Here is a 22319-nt window from a genome sequence, read left to right as displayed (position 1 = left end):
ATCAGAAGAGAGCATCCTCTTCCTACGATCTAATGCCACGCCCTCTGACGTCTCCTTGGTCAGCTGATCCAACTGAGGTCATACTGCTTGGAAATGTTCAGCGGCTCCGTGTCGTTACATTGAAAAGTGGCTTTTATTGCGTTGCAGGGAGGGAAGACAGGTCTACAGCCGCGTGCGTTGGCACGAAACTGCGCCTTTTATTGATGAGCTGGAAGCGAAAATGACTGAAGTCGACGAGTCCTGACCACTTAGTAGGAATTAGCTTAAAAGCTAAAGTGTGTTCAGGACAGTTTTTGACAGTATATGTTGTTAGAGGATAGTTCTTCAACTCGGGATGATCTGGAGTTCTAATCGTGAGGAATAAGCTGAGATGGAAGAAAGTGATGGGGAAGATATCAAAGAAACACCCGAGCTGCCCCTGGAGGTGAGTTCATTTGTCTATTTACAGATAAAGGAGCAACTAGCTGGCTCATAATGAAAGCCTGTTTAAGGCGAACAGTTGCCTGCCACATCATTGATTTCTATTAAAAGTGTTTGTCATGTGAGTAAATATCACGCTCTCACTGACCTCCCCGACAGATTTTCCTCTCTGAGCATCTTCATTTGAACCTAATGCTGCATCTTCATCTCTTACTGTAGATCATAGTTTACATCCTGAGTTTTCTTCACGCTTCAGACAGAAAGGAAGCTTCATTGGTCTGCCGCAGCTGGTACAATGCCAGCCAGGACTTTTGTTTTCAGGTATTTTACACACTATACTAAACACACTATATAAATGTGCATGCTCTCTTTTCAGTGTTCCCTGCTGATGAAAATGACTGTGGAAGAGTGCACACTCATGTTACCTCCCCATCTTTATCTGTGCAGAAAAATGTCACCTTCAGCTTCCCGGCTTCAGCCTCATCCTTGGAGCTGGTCAAGGGTCTGGGCAGAAAGTCACGCTGCAGCCTGAAAATCAGCCAGCTCGACGGCTTCAGTGTTTCCAAGTCACTCCTTTTGGAGGTGCAGTATGCTTTTTACATTAAAAACAGCCACTTTTTGTCATATCTTCCACACTTTAAGTCTAAATCTTTTGCAGCCATTCAGAAATGGTCTCATCTGTTCTAAAAAAAAAAAAAAAGTTTTTGCATGTCTTTTTCCCACACAAACCCACAAAGAACAAAGAACTACCCACCAGGAAGTAATCACTGCCTTCTTTGTAGGTTCAGAGAATTCCCCCACCTCCAGGGATCATGAAAACCCTTTCATAAACCTGTCTGACATCTCAGAAAAAAAAAGTGGGAGACATGCTTTTAAAAGTAGATTATTTATGACAGTGCCTATCCTGCTCCGTGTGACGGGGATTTAAGATAACAAAGGGTGTGACAGGGCAAACACTGAGGGCAGGAACATTGTCCAAAGTTTAGAGGAAGGCTGCGTAATTTGGTTCCATGAGGGCCACAGTCCAGCAGGTTTTCATTGTCTCACTGCTCCCACACACCTGACTCCCATTAATGAGTCATTGTGCAGAACTTCCATTTAATTAAATCAGGTGTGTCGGAGCAGGGAAACATTGAAAACCTGCAGGGCTGTGCCCCTCATGGGACCAAACTGAGTAGCCCTGGTTTCCTAGATGTCACCCGTGCTGGCATTTCGCACAACTATCTGTCATGTGCACATGAACATGCAGATGTTACAGTTTCTATTGTAGATATGGTGCATAAAAAGTTGTAAATCTCATCGGTTGCCTAGAAACAGGCGTTCAAAGTCTAATCACCTCAGTGGAGTTTATGTGGTAATAGAGTCATTGCACACGTTGCTGTAGATTCTCAGTCATCCAGATGATGGTGAAGAGCTTGAATCAAGGCACCTAGTCTTCTTTTTTGTCTCTTGAAAACATTTCTCCTCTCAGTTCTAAACTGACTGGTGAGAAGTTCCAGGCTTTTAAACTGTAGTTTGGCCATTTCACACACACAGGTGTCCATGACCCACCCAACCATCCCGTAGGTCTTAAGGATCGTTTCCGCCTGCCGGACCAACGTATGATGAGTGACTCAAAGCTGCACTGAAAGTGCTGGACAGATGATGCCGGAGGCCATAGATGGCTTCTTTCACTCCTCTCTCGAACCATCTGTCTTCCTTGCCTAAAATTACTCACAGGAGTGTAGCGCAGTGGTAGACAGTGATGCCACAGATTACTTGAAAAAGTAATCTGACCACTGATTACTGATTACTTCTTTAAAAAGTAATCTAGTTACTTTACTGATTACTAAGGTTTAGAAGTAACTAAGTTAGATTACTAGTTACTTTATTAGTTAAAACCCCCCAAACAAAAAAATGACAATCGATTTTTTTTCGCATATACTTTACTGAAAGTGCATTAGTTACGAATGGTGACTTTACAATGTTTTGCAACTTGTAACTTTTAATTGTTTTTCACCTTCTATGAACATAGTCAGTCTCTTATTAACTTTGTAAATCATTCAGTGCTTCTTCCCTACCATCATATACATTAATTCAAATGAATAACAATAAAATAAAGCAACATCTCTCGTTAAGCATAAGACAAATCTGCATTATGTTTTACGTTTACACATGAGAAAATAACGAAATAGTAACGGACTTATTAAAAAAAAAAATCAATTCGGTTTGGAATAGGTTCTGATGAGGGAAGTGGAGAGGCGGACCTCCCATCATGCACCAGGGTAATAAGTTTCTATATCATATTTTTTTCTAAAGTCATGTGCAGTGAATGATTTGTGTTTGTCGATTTAAAAAAGGTCAAGTTTCAGCGAAGAAAGGTAACTGCATGCTTACGAGTACATAAAATTTCTGTACCACCGTTAATGAGAAGGTGTGTTGAGTTAGATAAATACACTTTCGTCCACGGCGCTTGATTTCAAATCATATGTGAAAGGAGTGGGGAGTGCCGAAGTAACGCAGGACGAATATGAAGAGTAACGGTAATTTGATTACATTGTAGGACATCCTAACGCGTTAGATTATATTTTGTTAAAATATGTAGTCAGATTACTGTAACGCGTTACTTTGTAACGCGTTACTGGCATCTCTGGTGGTAGAGCGTGTGCTTTGCATGTATGAGCTCCCAGGTTCGATCCCCAGCATCTGCAGCCCCAAGGGGGACAAAAGCCAGTGATCTCTGAGGTCCCAAGCCCGGATAAATGCAGAGGGTTGCGTCAGGAAAATATGTGCCGAAGGAATACATCCTACGACTTCCATAGCGGGTAAAAAGGAAGTGGATGATTCGCTGTGGCGACCCCTGAAGGGAAAAAGCCGAAAGGAAAGAAGAAGAAGACTGTCCTCAAGGGAGTGTCCCTGATCCTGAAGCTGCAGGTGGAGGCTGATTCTTGACCTGAGGAGATGCTCCAATGCGTCGCGCCGTTGTTTGGTTTCTAGTTGGAGGTCGGAGCCCTCTGAGCCGCAGATACAACTCTTTACTTTATCTTTCAGGTGGACCAGTTTCTGCTCTGTCTGTCCTTTCCAGTACACCTCAGTGTTGAGACCTCCATCTTCATCAGAATACACAGTGTTTTCTTTCACATGTGCTGCCTCTTATTTAAGCTCTTAGGATCATCACACATGCACATGTAATTTCTCTACAGCACGGAGCTTGTAGGCTGTGAATGAACAAGCACTCCTACACTGCTTTTTATACATGTCCTGTTACTCCTGTGTACCTATTTCTCTTTGAATCGTCATGTTTTCTTCCTCTTCCTTGTGTCCTCTCCTCCTCAGGTGGGTCTGTCTCTGGGCTCCAGGGTGGAGAGTTTGGCTCTGCCTGGTAGCAGTATAACAGAGGCGTCTCTGCTGTCTCTTCTCCCTCGCCTGACCTCGCTTCGGAGGCTAGACCTCAGGGGCCTGGACAGCCTCTTCATGTCTGGAGCGTTCCTGTCCAGGGAGGAGCACAGACAGCAGGTAATATGTCATGTTTTAGGATGGGACGATAAGTTAGGTTCTGAGCACTGTGAAGGTCAACGCTTAATATTGATGGAAATTAGAAGTTATTTAGAAATAAATTATTTAAGGACAGAATGTGTTTACTGCAGTTTAACATCACCACTACTCTCAGTGTTATAAAAGTGTTATAAAAGTTTTGACTAGTTAGGTCAAAACTGCATTTAAAGTTCACATTTGTGCTCCATATGAACCTCACATATGATGAACTACAGGCAGACCAGTTTGGCACCTGAACTCATCATGTCGTGGTAGCGTGGAGCAGAATGTGGCAAGTTTCTCATCATTCAGCATTAATGGTGCATTTATGTGTCCCAATATACCCCTACAGAGTCGGAGATAATGTTTTGTGAATGGATTCTTCTCCATTTACTCACAGATTTCATGGTTTCCTAACAGAATTTAAAATTTTGTTTGGGAACAGTGGTTCCCCAACTTTTTGAGCCACGGACCCAAAATAACATATTCTGGTGTTAGTGACCTCTAAATGTAAAGCTGGAAAACCGTCAGAATCTTTATAAACAAGGAGTGTAAAGTGGTTTTTGGTGGATTCTGTTCACTGCTGTGTCAAATCAGCTTCTCTCGCTGAGATGATCCACATTCAGATTTACTGTATTAAAAAATGAGCACATTAATGCCACATATTTGTCTCTTTGCATTAACGTGTTAATTTTGACAGCACTAATAAAAATTCTGAATAAATAATAAAGCCCTGTCAGTGGACAGGTTGCCTTCAGGTCATTTTGCTATCTAAGCTTGATGCATTTGATGTCATTTTGACCTGAAGCGTTGATAAAACTTTTGATAAAAGTCTGAGGCGTTTCAAAGTTAAAGTCGTCAGGTTAAACACTTTTTTATCAGCCTCTGAAGAAATTAGAAAAAAGTTAAGTGAGGTTAAACCCGTCAGTTTTTAACGTAAATGACTAAATTTGCTCAAAATTTTTATCTTTGCCTCTATGTTATATTCTATATTTTTCACAGCATCTTCCCTGTTTACACATTTCCTTTCAAAACCCCCAAATTTTCCATTTTTTTTTTTAACCTGTCCAGCATCATAGCAGCAAAATAATAATCTGGTTGCTGTGTCGTGCTGAACAAATTTGCTCTGCCAAGGGGAGGCCTATGGGTAAGGCTCCTCTTGATAATGTGATTCATTTATTTATTTATTTACTTTGAATCACGGAATCTATGTAATCTTGCTGGACCTGACCGGAGGGGACAGAAAAAGATGGAAAATAGCAAAAAGAGCAAAAGGGAAAGAAGAAAGGAGACAAAAAGATCACAGACAGAAGGAAACGACCCTTCAATCCACACCATCACCAGACAACAAACTGTTACACCTGTACATGAACACACCAGAAAATTTCCTACAACTTTTACAAAAACAGAAACACACACACAGAAAAAACAGGGCTGCTAGTCATTAAGAGTTTTTAAATAATAACTAAATCAAAAAGACATAACAGCGACCAGATACTAACTCACAGGAAAAATAAATTAGTATAAAACCCACTGGACACCTCAGTGACTGTGTCAGCATGCAGAGCATGAGGAAGAGGAGTGATCAGTGCCATCTGTGCCACATGGAGAAACGCCCACTGAGACATATCACCGCTTAAAAGGACTCTACCGCCGTTGGATTCAGCCGGAGCAACGGACCAAAGAGCAGATCGGGGAGGCCATCATCCTGGAGCAACTTCTTCGCGTCCTGTCGCCAGAGGTGAGAACCTGGGTGAAGGAGCATGAACCAGCAGATGGACTGACAGCAGCAAAACTGGCTCTACAGTACCTCAATGCACGCAGAGGAGGACCATCTACACGTACCACCACCTTGGCTCGACCCACCACCAACGTACGGCCTCCAGCCCTTCCGATATCGCAGGGCTGGACACAACGGGGAGCAACAGTACGACATCTTCCAGGTACCACCAGCACAGAGACTGAACAACCAGCAACCGGTAAGACACTGATTTGCTATTATTGTCAGCAGCCTGGACACAAAGCTTCAGTTTGTCCACTGAAAAAAACTAAAGTCACTGGTGCATGTTATGTACCCAGAAATGAGCTGGAACCAACTGAAAATGACAAAATGAGGAAGAGCGCATATAAAACTGTGACAGTGAATGGTGAATCTGTAACAGCACTAATTGACAGTGGTAGCTTTACATCACTCATCAACAGACGTCTTGTTCCAGTTGGTAGTATGAACTACAGTAATACCACAGACATTGTGTGTGTTCATGGAGATAATCATGCTTACCCTCAGACTGAAATAACTGTGTTAATCGATGATCAGCCTTATTTTCTGACTGTTGGGGTGGTAGATAATGCCTGTGGACCTTCTTTTGGGGAGGGACTTGCCAGTGCTGATATGTTTGCTACAGAAAGGGGAGATTGATGAAACTGCTGGGACTGATAATGTTGATGCTAACACCAATGACACTGCTACTGCTAATGCTAATGACCAGGAGTGTGTTTCTTGTCTGGTCATTACTAGAGCCCATGCAAAGGCTGGGGTCATGCCTCTCCCAGACTTGGATGGTAGTCTGTGTGAGGGTGGCATAAAAGGGCCTAAAAAGTCTAGACGGCAACGTCGTTTTGAAAAACAGCTTGGTTTAACTGAACACAATGTACAAGGTTTAAACACAGACAAAATATGGGAGATACCTGAAAATATTGTGGAATTACAGAAGCAAGATAGCACATTGGAGCCCCTGTTTGCCAAGGTGATGGATGTTGGGAATGTTAACCCTGTGGGGAATGAGTTTTGTATTGTTGAAAATGGTATATTGTATATAAGCAGTGACAACCACAAACGCCTTGTAATCCCAATTAGCTGCAGACCCTTGGAAATGCATTTAGCTCATACTGTTCCATGGGCTGGGCACCTTGGACGACATAAAATTTACATATGCGTTAGCTCACGGTTTTATTGGCCTGGTATGTACACAGACATTCAATCATACTGCATGACATGCCCAACCTGTCAGAAAACATGTACTCCTCGTCAGAAGGTGCTTCTACTCCTTCCTTCCTCCAACAGTAAACTGTTGTCAAAGTGGCAAGGACCGTACACCATTACCCGGAAAATGGGCCCTGTGACATATGAAGTGCATCATCCTGATAAGAAGAAGCCGAAACAGACTTACCATGTCAACCTACTAAAGAGATGGAAAGAACCTCAGACTCAGGCGACAGTGGGCCTAGTGGTGAGAGAGGAAGAGTTTGAGAAGGAAAACCCAGGTTGGGACACCTTAACCCAGACTGCAACACCAGTGCTTTCCCATCTCACACATGACCAAGCATCAGACCTTCTACAAGTGTTCCTGGAGGCACCGTCCCTGTTTGGAGCAACACCAGGCAGAACCTCAGTCACTCAACATGTCATCCGGTTAAAGGACAACTGACCCATCAGACAACGTCTATACCGTGTTCCTCAGCAGCTGGTTGGGAAACTGAAGGAGGAGATCACAACCATGCTGGAGATGGGGGTGATCGAGCCATCAGAATCAGAGTGGTGTAGCCCAATGGTCCTCCTAACCAAAAAGGATGGCTCACTACGGCCCTGCATCGATTTCAGAAAGCTGAACGCCATTTCAGAGTTTGACGCCTATCCCATGCCGAGAATTGATGACCTGCTGGAGAGAATTGGATCTGCCACGTACATCACCACACTGGATCTGTGGAAAGGATACTGGCAAGTACCTTTGGAGCCCTCCTGCCGACCCTACACAGCTTTTCGCACACCTGCTGGACTCGGTCATGCCGTTTGGCCTCCATGGAGCCCCAGCAACCTTCCAGAGACTGATGGACAGGGTCCTCCAGGGGTATGAAGACTCCAGTGCTGCCTATTTGGATGATGTGGTCATCTTTAGCAACACCTGGGAAGAGCACATCAAACATCTGAGGAGAGTCCTGGGAGCCATTCAGCAGGCCGGGCTGACTTTAAATATTGCCAAGTGTGAGTGGGCTAAACAAGAGGTTCGATACTTGGGATACCAGCTGGGACGAGGAGAGGTACGGCCACAGGTGGACAAAGTGGAGGCCATCCTTAACTGCCCGCAACCACGGACCAAAAAGGAGGTTCGTTCTTTCCTGGGTTTGGCTGGCTGGTATCGCCGTTTTGTACCGCAGTTCGCAACCATCGCTGCCCCACTTACAGCACTTACCACCAAAGACCAGAAGAACCCTGTGGCCTGGAATGAGGAATGTGAGGAAGCCTTCAGAGGCCTTAATGGACAGCTGTGTTCATCTCCGGTCCTGTGCAGCCCAGACTTTAACAAGAAGTTCCTGGTGCAAGTGGATGCATCAGCCGTGGGAATCGGAGCAGTCCTGGCCCAGGGTGAGGAAGGAGCTGAGCAACCCATCCTGTACCTGAGCAGGAAGCTACTTCCCCGTGAGACCAGATACTCTGTCATTGAAAAGAAGGACTAGCAATAAAATGGGCATTAGAAAGTCTGCGCTATTATCTGTTGGGCAGAGAATTTGATCTAGAGACTGATCATCGTGCTCTTACCTGGATTAGTTCAATGAAAGACAAAAATAGCCGGCTTACATGGTGGTACCTCTCACTGCAGCCTTTCAAGTTCCACATCCGCCATCGATCTGGAAAATCCAATGTCGTAGCAGACTAGATGTCACGGTTGCCAAACATTCCCAACCTTGGGGAAGAGAGGGATAATGTGACGAAGCCGTCTCGTCACTGACAGCTGTCCCTACTGAGTCCATAAACGCGCGCGCGCACACACACACACACACACACATACATACATACATACATACATACATACATACATACATACATACATACATACATACTCACTCGCCTGGTCAGTTCCCCGGGGACAAACTCCCGCCAAAGTCCGACAGTCATATTACAACAGTAAACCACACAGGAATACAATCTGCCTCAAGTAGCGACTTGTTAAGGGTGCACACTTAATATTTTGCTAGGCTGATTGATGGAGGCCATATCCAATCCACTGTTAAGTAGCCGACCTGGCCGACATCCGGAAGTGATGTCACGACCATGTGATCACTCTGGTTCGCGCCAAACATTTTTATTTTTAAAAACCATTTATTACTTTGCTGTTTCTGCTACTGTGATTAATAGGAATATTCGAAACGAATGTGTAGAATTTGTGTTATTTTTGTAATCATTTTATTTATGTGGAAACATAACAAGAACTTAACTAAAGTGATTTATTTGTAGAAATTAAGGATTATTAAGCATAAGGGGCAGGGCTTAGAGTATTTAAAGGGAAGCCTGAGAAGAAGGGGCATTGATTGAGTTGCATTGCTGGCAACTGGAAGGATTGGTCGGAGACAGAAGGTTGGATTATTTTTGGCTGGTCTAGAGAGAGACAAAAGTCATATGTTTGTTATTTTTCTTTTTTCCATTCTTTTTGTAAATATGTAAATATGATTTACACTGGAGTTTTTGGACATTTCTCGCACTGCTGAGCACAGTTTGGGAGCCACGGGCACAATAAATCCACCACAAACTGACAAGCGACTTGCCTGTTTTATTGGTTGGCGAAGAACCCCGCCACACCGGCCCCGCCAGGGACCGGCCACCCAGGGCAGCCCAAGCGAAGGGCCCAGGGCCCCAGGAGCCCAGAGGCGGCCGCCCCACCCCCCAAAGGCAGAGGGCCCGCAACATGCCTAGGAGGACCAGGCCCCCCCAGACAGCCACCCGGCGTAGGCCAGCGCACACCCCGTTGTTCCAGCCGCACACCCCGGGAACCAGGGTGCTATCGACCCCCTCCCCCCACTCCCCACCTACTTCAATCTGCACCCCATATAACCCCACACTCACACCCTCCCCTGTGCCGTACCCACAAGCACTCACAACCACACAGTCACATCACACATCCTTTTTGCATTTTCAAAAGCAGCAAAGTGAAAACGACGTCCATGCAGACAGAAAACGTAAACAGGACTGGAAACGATGTAGGGAACATGCCAGGCCTGTAGAGGGCGATAAACCTTGGCAACGACACACCCAACATGTGCATGACATCCTAATCCAGTGTTTTTAATCCAGGTGGGACCCGCTGCCCTGCATGTCCTAGAAGTGTTCCTACACTAACGCACCTGATTCCGATCATTAAACTCATCCATTCCTTTCATTCAGGTGTGTTAAAGTTGGATTACCGCTAAAACATTAAGGGCAGGGGTCCTGAGGACCAGGACAGAGCAACAATGTCCTGATCAGACCTGAAGACACGACAGCTGCTCATGGGGGTGTGTTGGTTATCTAGTGCAGCCTTTTCCAAACAGGGGGTCCCATGTTCATTTCAGGGGGTTGCTAGATCATAAAAAAAAAAGAAGACACTCAGGGCTGTAAAAAATAACATGTTAATGCAAAGAGATTAATCTGTGGGATTAACATGTTCATTTTTTAACATTAATACACAAAAATCACTTTCAGAAACTAGATTAGGGATCATCTCAGTGAGAGAAGCTGATTTTGGGCATGTAGGTGCTTTGATGCAGCAGAATCCACCAAGAACCACGTTATCCTCCTTGTTTCTGAAGTGTCTGACAGTTTTCCAGCTGTACATTGAGAGGATGCTGCAGGACGGGGCGGTTCGACCATGTGATCCTGCATCTTTTCTGGCAGCACAAATGTTGCACAGAAAATCAGTTTTTGCTGTAAGAGACCAAAATTACTTTAAAAGGTTCCACAGTTATTGTTGTTGTTGTTGTTGTTGATGTTGAAGTTGTTGCTGTTGATGTTGTTGTTGATGTTGCTGTTGATGTTGTTGCTGTTGATGTTGTTGTTGTTGCTGTTGATGTTGTTGTTGTTGTTGTTGTTGATGTTGAAGTTGTTGCTGTTGATGTTGTTGTTGATGTTGCTGTTGATGTTGTTGCTGTTGATGTTGTTGTTGTTGCTGTTGATGTTGTTGATGTTGTTGTTGTTGCTGATGATGTTGTTGTTGATGTTGTTGTTGCTGTTGCTGTTGTTGATGTTGATGTTGTTGCTGTTGATGTTGTTGCTGTTGTTGTTGTTGCTGATGATGTTGCTGTTGTTGTTGTTGATGTTGTTGCTGTTGTTGTTGTTGATGTTTTTGTTGTTGTTGTTGTTGCTGTTGATGTTGATGTTGTTGCTGTTGATGTTGTTGCTGATGATGTTGTTGTTGATGTTGTTGCTGTTGTTGTTGATGTTGTTGCTGTTGATGTTGATGTTGTTGTTGTTGATGTTGTTGCTGTTGATGTTGTTGTTGTTGTTGCTGTTGATGTTGTTGTTGATGTTGTTGCTGTTGTTGCTATTGTTGTTGTTGATGTTGTTACTGTTGTTGATGTTTTTGTTGTTGTTGATGTTTTTGTTGTTGTTGTTGATGTTGCTGTTGTTGATGTTTTTGTTGATGTTGTTGTTGTTGCTGTTGTTGTTGATGATGTTGTTGCTGTTGTTGTTGTTGCTGTTGTTGTTGATGATGTTGTTGTTGATGTTGCTGTTGTTGATGTTTTTGTTGTTGTTGTTGCTGTTGTTGTTGTTGTTGATGATGTTGTTGCTGTTGTTACTGTTGCTGTTGTTGATGTTGTTGTTGATGTTGTTACTGTTGTTGATGATGTTGTTGTTGTTGTTGTTGATGTTGCTGTTGTTGATGTTTTTGTTGTTGTTGATGTTGTTGTTGTTGTTGTTGTTGTTGTTGTTGTTGATGATGTTGTTGCTGTTGCTGTTGTTGATGTTGTTGTTGATGTTGTTGCTGTTGTTGTTGCTGTTGTTGATGTTTTTGTTGTTGTTGATGTTGCTGTTGTTGATGTTTTTGTTGTTGTTGTTGTTGATGTTGTTGCTGTTGTTGCTGTTGTTGATGTTGTTGTTGTTGTTGCTGTTGTTGATGTTTTTGTTGTTGTTGATGTTGTTGTTGTTGTTGATGATGTTGTTGTTGTTGCTGTTGTTGTTGTTGTTGTCTGTGGGTGTGAACAGGGCCTGAGTGCAGGTGCTAGATGACGTGACAGAAGATTCCAGTTCGTGTTTACACTTACAGGATTCGCTTTGCGTTTTAAGAAAATTTTGCTCTGGAGTCCGTTTTCAAACCTTAAAACTCGAGAGGCCAAAACTCAACAAAGAGTTTTTGTTTTACTGGTGCAGCTTTGGCATGTCAATGGGTGAAAAGAGAAAGATAATTAATACTGATAAAAAGTTGGTTTGATTCAAATAAATTATCACTAAATCTTTGTAAACTCTGTGAGATATTCTCAGATGGAACCACAGTCGTCTCCATCCACACAGAAGGTTTAAAAATGTGAAGATGTGAAGAACAATGGCTGTGTTATATAAAGTAAAAGACTTGTTCAATGATGCTGTATGACAGTCTGAACAGGTGATGAAGTGCAGGTAAAACAATCAGTTTTTATCTTAAAACCACATTTAAGACTAAACTGAGGGAGCCAACTGGGAATAACCTGAGGAAAGAAATCAGTAGAAACTGGAGTTGTGTTTATTAAAGAAGCATGGAGGGAGGTGACGGTTTACCACCAGGAAGCTGCACTGGATGCTTTTCTTAGAGCAATGTGTCATTATGTGTTAAATATATGATTAAAAAATTATGTAAATGTGATAAAAGGAAAGTAAAAGTTGTTTTTACTTCAGGTTATTGATTTTCTGTTGATTTTATTTTGTGGAAACTGAAAGTGAAACACTGAGAAGCTAAAACCCTGAACAGACATGAGTGAGGGAAAATAAGTTATCATGAAGCCAACCATGCTGCTCTTCATAATCTTCAGCTTGCAGCTGTGCAGAGTCGCGCTCAGACATTTAACCGTTGGCTCTGAGAAAGAACTGCTTCATGAGACTGAACAGGGCAAACCAGAACCCAGAAGCAGCCTCTGACCAAAGTGGAGCACAGGAAGAAAATGTCTGTAGTAATAAGTATGTTTTTAATTAATTTTATTTAGTTTATTTGTTTGGATTTGATTTGATCTATTTTACGGCTTTAATTAATTAATTGATGTGTTTTTCTGCTTTTATCTGACGTGTCTCTGACAGTATTTTAATCCCACTTGTGGTAAAAATCGGTCTTACTGTTGCAGGTCCGGTCGGCTTTGTGTGGTCTGGAGGAGCTGGATCTGTCTGACCTGCGCTACCTGTCCGACCTCACCTTCAGTCGGCTCATTGGCTGCACCCCGAGCCTCCGCCGGCTCTCATTGGCTGGCTGCCACATCGCATTCGAGTTTGACCCGTATCGAGGGTGCCCGGTGGGAGTTGTGGAGGACTCCTCAGCGCTGCTGTCGCTTAGAAACTTGAGGAGGTTGCTAACGGAGCAGAAATCCACCCTCATAGCTCTAGACCTCAGCAGGACCTCCATCACCCCTGAGTCGCTGCGAACTATTGCACAGGTCAGTAAACGTCCTGGAGTCAGCTGATCTTTTACTTCTCTGCAGCCATCAGATACTTCTATGCCAGTTTAGTTTAAAGATACGCATCACCTGAAAAATTCCTGAATATTCTTTCTCTTCCAGGTTCAGCATTTGGTGTTAAAGGAGTTGTATCTGCAGGGCTGCAAGGAGCTGACTGACTACTCGGTGGAGATTCTGGTGAAGCACCAGCCGAGCCTCCTAAAGCTGGACATCAGCGGCTGCACCGAGCTGACCAGCAGATCTGTAGAGGCTGTAGCACGAGGCCTGAAGGCCCTTACGCACCTCTCTTTGTCTCGCGACTGGAGGATCACTGAAAAAGGTTCATATGCGTACTTGATACTTAAGTCTGGCATCATGTTTTAAGTGATTAGAAGCCACGATGTTCACTGTAAGCCACCATGACCAGCACTGAGAACGTGTTCAGTAGTGGAGCTAAAACTGTTAGTATTCCTATAGAAATCCTCTTTGGAGGATCATGAATATGCTTGGTAGTTAGAGTAGCTTCCTCTGGATCATGATTAAGTTTAAATGTGGAGGATTGTTTTTAACATGATCAAATTTGCCCCTGATGATCCTCTTTTTAGCTCATTACACTGCCCCCATGTGGTCAAAGATATCACTTACAATGGATTTCTATTTTAAATACTGGAGGCGCTTTCTGATAACATCTTAATCTCGTCTCTTAGAAAATACGTGTTATGTGGCTTAGAATTATTTATTTGAAGCAGACTCAGAGTTTTGTAACAGTTTCAGTTCAACTACTAATAAACTCATAACCAAGTTGTTCAACAGCCACTAAAAATGAAAACGCTGCACATAGTAAAGAGGGGCGAGGAATAGAAATAGCCCCTTTTTTAAACTTAGTTTTTATTCAATTTTAATACAAACAGTACAATATATATATATGCACATTTTATATAGTTACCCTATATCTATCTTTACAACTGTGCATAGATTCTATACAGTTTATATGAAAGCGTTTCAAAATCAAGACGTTTTGATAAAAAGCACAGCAGTCAGGTTGAGGAAATGGCTCTTTTAAAGGAAGCGTGGGAGTTTATTTGCGGCTTTTAGAGGCCCTCAACCAACTCAAGGGAAATACAAAGCAAAAACTCAGAAAATGGGACTGATCTAAGTTCATTCAGTATTGGAAGGATATTTCCAAAACATTCAGAGCAATGTTCAAGACCAAAATGTATATAATGTGTATAGATGGATGTATATATGTGTGTGTATGTATGTGGAGAGGATACCTGGAGGGTTGTACTAAGGCCTACAGGGAAGATGGTTTTTCCCGTCTTTATCCGTGATGGTTTGATGTTCCATGTTTCTGCAGGGCTCGCTGACCTGCTGTCGGTGTCCACACTGAGGTCTCTGGACCTGTCCGAGTGTCTGCACATCAGTGGAACAGAGATGGTGAAAGGCTTGAAGGGATCAAGTGGTGCCAGGGCACAGCTGGAGACCCTCAACTTGAAGAGTTGCACCTACATTAGGGTCAGCCAGGCGCGTAGTTTGTGCAGTATGAATGTGAGTAAAAAAAGATCCAGCTTCTTTATCCCCCCTCTCTTCAGGATCTTGCAGTTTTCTCACTCACGCAGCTTCTCGGGGATTCTCTCCAAGAGTTGGATCTGACGTCATGCGTTAACGTCACCGACCTGTCTGTGTGCGCCATCTCCACCTACCTACAAAAGCTGGTGGTTCTGCGGCTCGGTTGGTGTAAAGAAGTCACTGACTGGGGTCTGCTGGGGATGGTGCAAACAACCCAATGTGAGCCTGACGATGAGATGGTGAGGTTCACGGCTGCATTGCTAATGTGACGTCTGGGCACAGCACAAATCAGATCTTTGGTTAACCCTCTGAGAAATTAAACATCATTGTAAAAACATACTGCATTTATTTTTATTAACAGGGAGATAAAGGTCCCAGGTTCACCCGGACTTTCGGCAACATGGGCTTCTTCAAACCTCCTCGAATGCCTTTTGAGGAACGAACAAAGCTGGTGACTCAGAATGACCTGCAGCAGTTCAAACAACAGGCTGGAGCATCACTTTTAGCCCTTAAAAGGCTGCAGGAGCTGGACCTCTCAGCCTGCTCCAAGCTCACGGATAGCAGCATCACTCAGGTGGGAGGATGAGCAGCAGTCGGTCAGTTTGGCAGAAGAATGCAGAGCGCTTTACATGTTGATCTTCCTCCCCTCCAGGTGGTACATTACCCAGACCTCCATCATCTGTCTCTCTCGATGCTGCCGGAGATCACGGACGCCAGCTTGGCTTCAGTAGGCTGGCACTGCCGCAGCCTCACCAGCCTGGCACTCAGCCACTGCCCGGGTATCACAGACCGAGGAGTAGCGCAGGCTGTGCCGTACCTCCACCGACTGCAGCATTTCTACCTCTCCGGTTGTAATAACATCACTGACAGGTATGAAGCATCAACCCTCACATGCACCTCGTTTCCAGGCTGTGAGCCGGCTGTAGCGTATAAAACGTATTCCTAAGCTCTCAACTCAAAACTCTGCAGGTCCTTGTTCCTTCTGATGCGGCACTGCAAGCGTCTGAAAACAATCGACATCTCAAGGTCCAAAAACATCTCTATAACAACAGTGGACCTCCTCCAATCCCAGCTGCCCTTTTTGGAAAACATCCATTATAAATTCATAGGTGGGTGCGGCCTCCCCCTGACTGACTGACGGACGTCCTGGATGGCTGCCGAAGCGTTTCCAGCTCTTAGAGCTGCGCTTCTGCTCATTTCAGCACTTTGCACTAAGCAACACGAAGCACTGTTTTTATTAAATGAAGTCTGAGAGGAAAGGTTGAGACTGAATAAGTATTAATGTTCAGTTTATGTGGTGCATCACCACCAATGGGCGCACATTTCACCAAAAGAAGGAATTTAAATCGTATTTGTTATAGTTAAATGTTTGGAAGAAGCACGTTGGAGTCTCCACACAGCTAAAAGTTTAGCTTAAGAACTAAACAACAAAAAAATGTGTTATGTCCCTAACTATTTATTCCATTCCATGACCAAATTTCCCTTTTTCCTTCAATAGTTTTTAGACAAAAGATGTTTCTGAGCTTCTTAAAATTTCAAGTCAGACATGAAGTCAAATAATGCTTCCTCCATGTTATATTTAAGACAGATTAATACCTGAAATGCACGGTGACTTGCTAAATATTCAAACTTTTTTAAATGTCTTACTTTTATATCAGCTGTTATCCTGCTTCCATTTGCTGTGTTGGTTTTAATTTTTAAAAAACTGCCATCATCATCTGTAAACGTGTGGCTATGAAAAACGATGCATCTTCCCAGTTAGCAGACAAAACGCCACGTTTGTCCCCAGCTGACAGTCGCTGCTGTTACTGGAAATTAGGCTAACTCTAGGCTAATTAAATAATAATATCCTCTCATTTTGTATTTACGATGTTAAATGTGAAACCGTGTATGGACAATGATGGAGAGATAATTAGAGATCATAATGATAAACTACAAAAGATGTGGATTTTATAAATAAACCAAAGTTTGGCTTCTGTGTCCGAAGAACAACGAGCTCGTCTTTTGTGAGAATATAAACTGTTTATTTGCTTGAAACCGTGCTTGATTGAAAGTGAATATCACCATGGTGACAGTGTTGAAATGAAATGAGCTGATGTCCCCACAAGGAAGACAAAAAAAAAAAGAAGCAGAAAAACGAGTAATTTAATATTCAGAAGCCTGATGTCAGTTCATGGCTGATCACCTGCATCACATGCAAGTACCACACATAAAAGCATCCTTTTAACCAGGATTTCATCTGAAACAACACAGATAGAAAGGAATACCATGTTTACTCAAAGCATCACATTTTCTAACAGTTAATTATTGAAACCAGGAAAAAAAAAAAACAGATTTGTACCAAATTCAGTCAAACTGAACCACAGTCACCGAGCTGCTGGGGTCCAGCCAAAATATCCCCATTAGAGATGTTAGGCTATTAACACACTGACAAATGCATTTATTTCCATATGTTGTATCTGAACTACATGTAGCATCCTGCGATGTGTTCTAGTTAAAGCCCTTTATGAAGGCAAAGCAACAGCAGAGCTGGGCAAACATCTTCCGACTCACACGGGAATACTCCTCATTTTAGATACATTTAAAAATATAAAACGACTATAAAACTAATTAAAAGTACCGTTTATAAAGTGGTTGTATACTCTAAATAATTTTGGGGTACCTGTTTTTGTTAAACCAGCGCAGGAACCTGAAATAATCTGCAGCCATTATTCCACCTGCAGCTCCACGTGTAGTTTCATGTTTTCTCCTGCAGACCACCAAAGAAATTCTAAAGTCAGAGTTATAAAATCTGTGTTACAGAAAATAAGTGCATAGAAGCACAGGTCAGATCTTACCCCACACACACACACCTATGTACACATTCACACTGCACACCACTACTGCTCAGTCTGGCTGAAGTCATAGCAGAAGTTGAAGTTGCTCGGAGGTTTGGGGACGACCGGGGCGCTATCCGGGATGGGGACGTTCTCCAGATCCAGGAGGCGGAGCTTAATCTCCATAGACAGGAGGATCTCCAGCTCACTGCGCATGGATTCGCTGCTCATCTCCCGGCCCAGGAGGACGCTCAGTCCATCTGTCCACAGGCAGAACTGACAGATGGAAGAAACTAATGAGTAAACGTTTCACCTCGATAACAGAAACAAAGAAATAAGAAGAGTTTGAGGAAATGTGGAGATAGAGCTAAAGGAATGAAAAATTGTGTCTGGACTCACATCGGTCCTAGAAGGGGCGATGAAGTTCAGGCTGTACTCTTCCACATCATATGTGATGCTAAATGCCAGATCCAGAACCTCCTACAGCAGGACAACACAGTGAGACGGCGTCAGAGGACAGGAGGTTAATCTAAGCACACTGAAACGACGAGAAGCACAGCTGACCTTGTTCTGTTTGCCCTTGTTCTCCTTCATGTGAGGGCAATCTTTCCCCGTCAGCAAGCCCTTGATGTCTGCGACTGGAACTGGAACAGACGAATGTCTTTCAGATCAATAAAAAATAGGTCTTTTCTAGCTTTTTTTTATGAATCGTGTTTCATGCGGGGATAGATCAGAGATTGGTACTGGTAATGTATATTCACTTCTGGACAGGCAGTCACAGTTCAAGTTAAATCAACGTGCAAAAATAGACCAAACTGGACACGTAACGGACTACGAAATAATCTTTTTCATCAGGAAGATTCTTAATTAATTGGTGGCAGGCAAGGAAAGAGCTGGCCAACTTCTCTAAATACTAAGGAAAGGAGCTCCATGCCTCCTGCTGCGTCTCCTTTTGCAAAGGGAATACTTGATGAAAGGAAACGATGGTGTCCTCCAGCTCCTCACTGTGGCCATTTTTAAAGCAATACTCATGTAAATGTGAGAGCAATAAGAGGAGACTGATCAACTTTTCTCTGTGTGATAATATAACTAATTTTTATGGCTTCATATCGTGATTAAAGTCATTACTGGTGTGCAACAACCTTTAGGTTGTGCCACAGATTCTCAGCTGGATTAAGGTTTGTCTGTCCCAGTCTCAAATCTCTGGAAGAGATTTAAGAATTTCCCTGCATTTTTCACCCTCCATCATTCCATAAACTCTGACCAGTTTTCCCAGTCCCTGCTGATGGAAACCATTCCAGTAGCATGCTGCTGCCACCACGTGCTTCACTGTGAGGAGATGATGAGGTTTTGGGTTTGTTTTCCTGGATGGACAAAAACGTCAGATTTGGCCTCACTAAGCAGAGGACCTAAGAGGATGTATGAGGAGCCTCTAAACTTTAAATGTGTGTTTTTATTATTTATTTTCTGTGATTAATGCCGTCCTCCAGTCTGAGCTTTGGAGGGCAAACAAATAGCATGTAAACTTTTTCCATGGCACATTTTTCTTTGTCTTCATGACATTAATATTAAACATGTTGAGAAAACAAATGGGAGGTGAGTTCATCTATTTTACTACTCTACTTTTTCAATTCTCACAACAGCAACAGTGGCTCATTTTTAAAGGATAATTCTGCTTTATGCATTTTGTTAGACTCTAAATGTTCATGTTTCCTGTTTTTAACTCACTTTTCTCCTGCAGTGTTTCTATCGGTGGATTGTCTACATCTTCCTCCACGTCGCCGTAGTGAAGCATTTTGTGATTAGGGGACAAACGACAGTACCAGAGTTTATCTGAGGGCAGAAAAGAAGCGAAACGCCATGAGCCAGGTTAACTGAGAAAGAGTCAGTCTGGTGACTGAAGAGTGCATCTGCTTCCTCTCACCCTGTCTACGCCGGCTGCTAATCTTCCTGAACATGGTTCCCTGACAGAGTCTGTTGAGTCTCTGCTGGCGGATCAGCTCCAGCAGCTCCGGCTTCAGGCGGTCCTTCAGTTCACTGGAAAGAAAAACACAAACGCTCAATTACATGCTTCAAAGATCCTGTACTTAGCATCTACTCCAGAGTTGTAAACTCACAACCAACAGAAATAACGACAAAAGCCTGATCTCAGACACAAACATTGTTAGGAGAAAAGTCAGTTTTTTTAACCCTCAAGCCCTCCTTGGGCATTTTTCTCAACTTTATTTTTAATCTTCCGCTGTGTTGCAGTTATTACCAGGAATTTTTCCAATAACTTGTCTATTTAATCCATCCATCCAAGTTCTGCTGCTTATCCGGAGTCGGGTCGCGGGGGCAGCTGCCTAAGCAGGGAAACCCAGACTTCCCTCTCCCCGGCCACATTCACCAGCTCACCTGGAGGGGATCCCGAGGCGTTCCCAGGCCAGCCGAGAGATGTAGTTCATCCAGCGGGTCCTGGATCTTCCCCGGGGCCTCTTTCCGGTGGGACGTGCCGGAACACCTCACCAGGGAAGCATCCAGGAGGCATCCTAACTAGATGCCCGAGCCACCTCATCTGGCTCCTCTCGATGTGGAGGAGCAGTGACTCTACTCTGAGCTCCTCCCGGATCACCGAGCTTCTCACCCTATCTCTAAGGGAGAGCCCGGCCACCCTGCGGAGAAAACCCATTTCGGCCGCTTGTATTTGCGAGCTCGTTCTTTCGGTCACTACACACAGCTCGTGACCATAGGTGAGGGTAGGAACGTAGATCGACCGGTAAATCGAGAGCTTTGCCTTTTGGCTCAGTTCACCATGACAGACCGATGCAGAGTCCGCATCACTGCAGACGCTGCACCGATCCTCCTGTCCATCTCCCGCTCCATCCTTCCCTCACTCGTGAACAAGACCCCGTGATACGTGAACTCCTCCACTTGGGGCAGGAACCTACTGCAGACCCGGAGAGAGCACTCCACCCTTTTCCGAGGACCATGGTTTCAGACTTGGAGGAGCTGATTCTCATCCATAAAGAGAAGAGACCCAATCCTGAGGCCACGGAACCGGATCCCCTCAACACCTCGGCTGCGCCTAAAAATTCTGTCCATAAAGGTTATGAACAGAATCGGTGACAAAGGGCCTTGGCAGAGTCCAACCAGCACTGGAAACGATTCTGATTTACTGCCAGCAATGCAGACCAAGCTCTGACACTGGTCGTACAGGGACCAGACAGCTCATACAAAGAGGTCCGGCACACCATACACCTGGAGTACCCCCCACAGGAATCCCCGAGGGACACGGTCGAATGCCTTCTCCAAGTCCACAAAGCACACGTAGATTGGTTGAGCAAACTCCCATGCCAGAGAGGTGACATTCTACTTCCCTAGAGCTAGCTTCTGCAGCCGAGGATCAGACCGCCAGGGTCCCTGCCTCCGGCAGCCGCCCAGCTCACACTGTACCAGACCCCTATGGCCCCTCCTGCAGGTGGGGAGCCCACGACCGAGCCCCATGGGCAAAGGCCTGGCCACCAAGAGCTCCCCTCTGTGCCCCACCTCCAGGCCTGGCTCCAAAGGGGGGCCCTGGTGACCCACGTTCAGGCAAGGGAAACCTGGGTCCATGGTTTATCGTCATCATAGGGGTGCTTTGAGCTGCACTTCGTCTGGTCCCTCCCCTAGACACCTGTTTGCCATGGTGACCCTATCAGGGGCATGAGCCCCTGACAACATAGCCACTAGGATCGTCAGGACACACAAACTCCTCCACCACTATTTAATCATTATCATTATTTAATCATTTAACTATTTTCTCTCACGTCTTTCATTCTCTGGATAAATTTTCTACCCTCTGGTGACCCTCGTGGTCAAAAAAGTCTACGCACAAAAAACTGCTGTAAAATAGTCATACATCAATTTTTGTTTATTTTTTTATTAAATAAATCATTTAAATAATTTATGTCCTGCAAAACCAACAAGCATTCAATATTTTTTAAGATTTTAATGCTTTAAATGCCAGTTTAAATATTACTAGGATTTTTTGTATGTATGTGTGTTTGTATGTAGGGGCGGCAGTGGCTCAGGCGGTAGAGCAGGTCGTCCAATGATCGGAAGGTCGGCTGGTTCGATTCCAGCTCCCGCAGTCATCTGTCGTTGTGTCCTTGGGCAAGACACTTAACCCTCCTTGCCTCCAGTGTTGGCATCGCTGGTGTATGAATGTGTGGATGAATGTTCGGTGATGGTCGGAGAGGCCGTAGGCGCAGACTGGCAGCCACGTTTCCGTCAGCTTGCCCCAGGGCAGCTGTGGCTACACACGTAGCTTACCATCACCAGGTATGAGTAAGGAGTGGATGAATAATGGATTCACAATGTAAAGCGCTTTGGGTGCCTTGAAAAGCGCTATATAAATCTAATCCATTATTATTATTTATTATTATTAAATAAGTTCCCAGTCAGCATTTAATCAACATTATAATAATCAGAAATAATTTTACACACACTCTTAGCACCCCCTCGTGGTTCCACAGTTCATAACATGGCTGTGAAAAATACCAGAATTTCCTGCATCTGCCTACAATGGGAAACCAGTTGAAATCTGGTGGAATCCAGTAAAAATGTCATATATCATGACTTTCCTTCCAAATTACATGCTGATATTAAAGAATAAAT

At 44.0% G+C, this 22319-nt stretch overlaps 2 protein-coding genes and 1 long non-coding RNA gene across 4 annotated transcripts in view; 1 reads left to right on the top strand and 2 right to left on the bottom strand.

Moving 5' to 3' along the window:
* Positions 1 to 66: 66 nt before the first annotated feature.
* Positions 67 to 16846, top strand: lrrc29 (leucine rich repeat containing 29). Its single transcript, XM_041996808.1, has 11 exons — positions 67 to 424; positions 640 to 741; positions 868 to 1002; positions 3736 to 3915; positions 12994 to 13299; positions 13423 to 13639; positions 14657 to 14814; positions 14892 to 15107; positions 15230 to 15442; positions 15521 to 15738; positions 15838 to 16846. Exons 1-11 carry the CDS (start codon positions 371 to 373, stop codon positions 16004 to 16006), a joined length of 1968 nt encoding a protein of 655 aa, XP_041852742.1. The 5' UTR covers positions 67 to 370; the 3' UTR covers positions 16007 to 16846.
* On the bottom strand, positions 3732 to 8871 carry LOC121647423. Its single transcript, XR_006011843.1, has 5 exons — positions 7660 to 8871; positions 6215 to 7589; positions 5744 to 5971; positions 5475 to 5662; positions 3732 to 3888 (listed from the first exon to the last, which is right to left on the bottom strand). It is a non-coding gene; the product is annotated as an uncharacterized LOC121647423 (long non-coding RNA).
* A 153-nt stretch (positions 16847 to 16999) lies between the features above and the next one.
* Positions 17000 to 22319, bottom strand: part of elmo3 (engulfment and cell motility 3) — a 29383-nt gene continuing 24063 nt past the window's right edge. Inside the window, exons 17-22 of one of the 2 annotated variants that reach the window (XM_041996802.1) lie at positions 19609 to 19721; positions 19413 to 19517; positions 18249 to 18328; positions 18084 to 18164; positions 17721 to 17960; positions 17000 to 17617 (exon numbers count right to left, since the gene is read on the bottom strand). In XM_041996802.1, the coding sequence (XP_041852736.1) occupies positions 17748 to 17960; positions 18084 to 18164; positions 18249 to 18328; positions 19413 to 19517; positions 19609 to 19721 (592 nt within the window). In that variant the 3' untranslated portion in view covers positions 17000 to 17617; positions 17721 to 17747. Of the gene's footprint in view, positions 17961 to 18083; positions 18165 to 18248; positions 18329 to 19412; positions 19518 to 19608; positions 19722 to 22319 lie in introns of both variants that reach the window. The other variant, XM_041996801.1, reaches the window with a different exon arrangement.

The sequence above is a fragment of the Melanotaenia boesemani genome, chromosome 10 (assembly GCF_017639745.1).
Source record: "Melanotaenia boesemani isolate fMelBoe1 chromosome 10, fMelBoe1.pri, whole genome shotgun sequence".
In the NCBI taxonomy this organism is placed as follows: domain Eukaryota; kingdom Metazoa; phylum Chordata; class Actinopteri; order Atheriniformes; family Melanotaeniidae; genus Melanotaenia; species Melanotaenia boesemani.
This window is presented reverse-complemented; position numbering and strand designations above follow the sequence as displayed.

Bases quoted from the DNA above. Each gene is read 5' to 3' on its own strand.
- lrrc29 (XM_041996808.1), top strand. From the start codon at position 371: ATGGAAGAAAGTGATGGGGAAGATATCAAAGAAACACCCGAGCTGCCC. The intron at 15,108-15,229 runs GTGAGGTTCACG...TTTTATTAACAG, and splicing joins GTGAGCCTGACGATGAGATG to GGAGATAAAGGTCCCAGGTT. The intron at 15,443-15,520 runs GTGGGAGGATGA...CCTCCCCTCCAG, and splicing joins CGGATAGCAGCATCACTCAG to GTGGTACATTACCCAGACCT.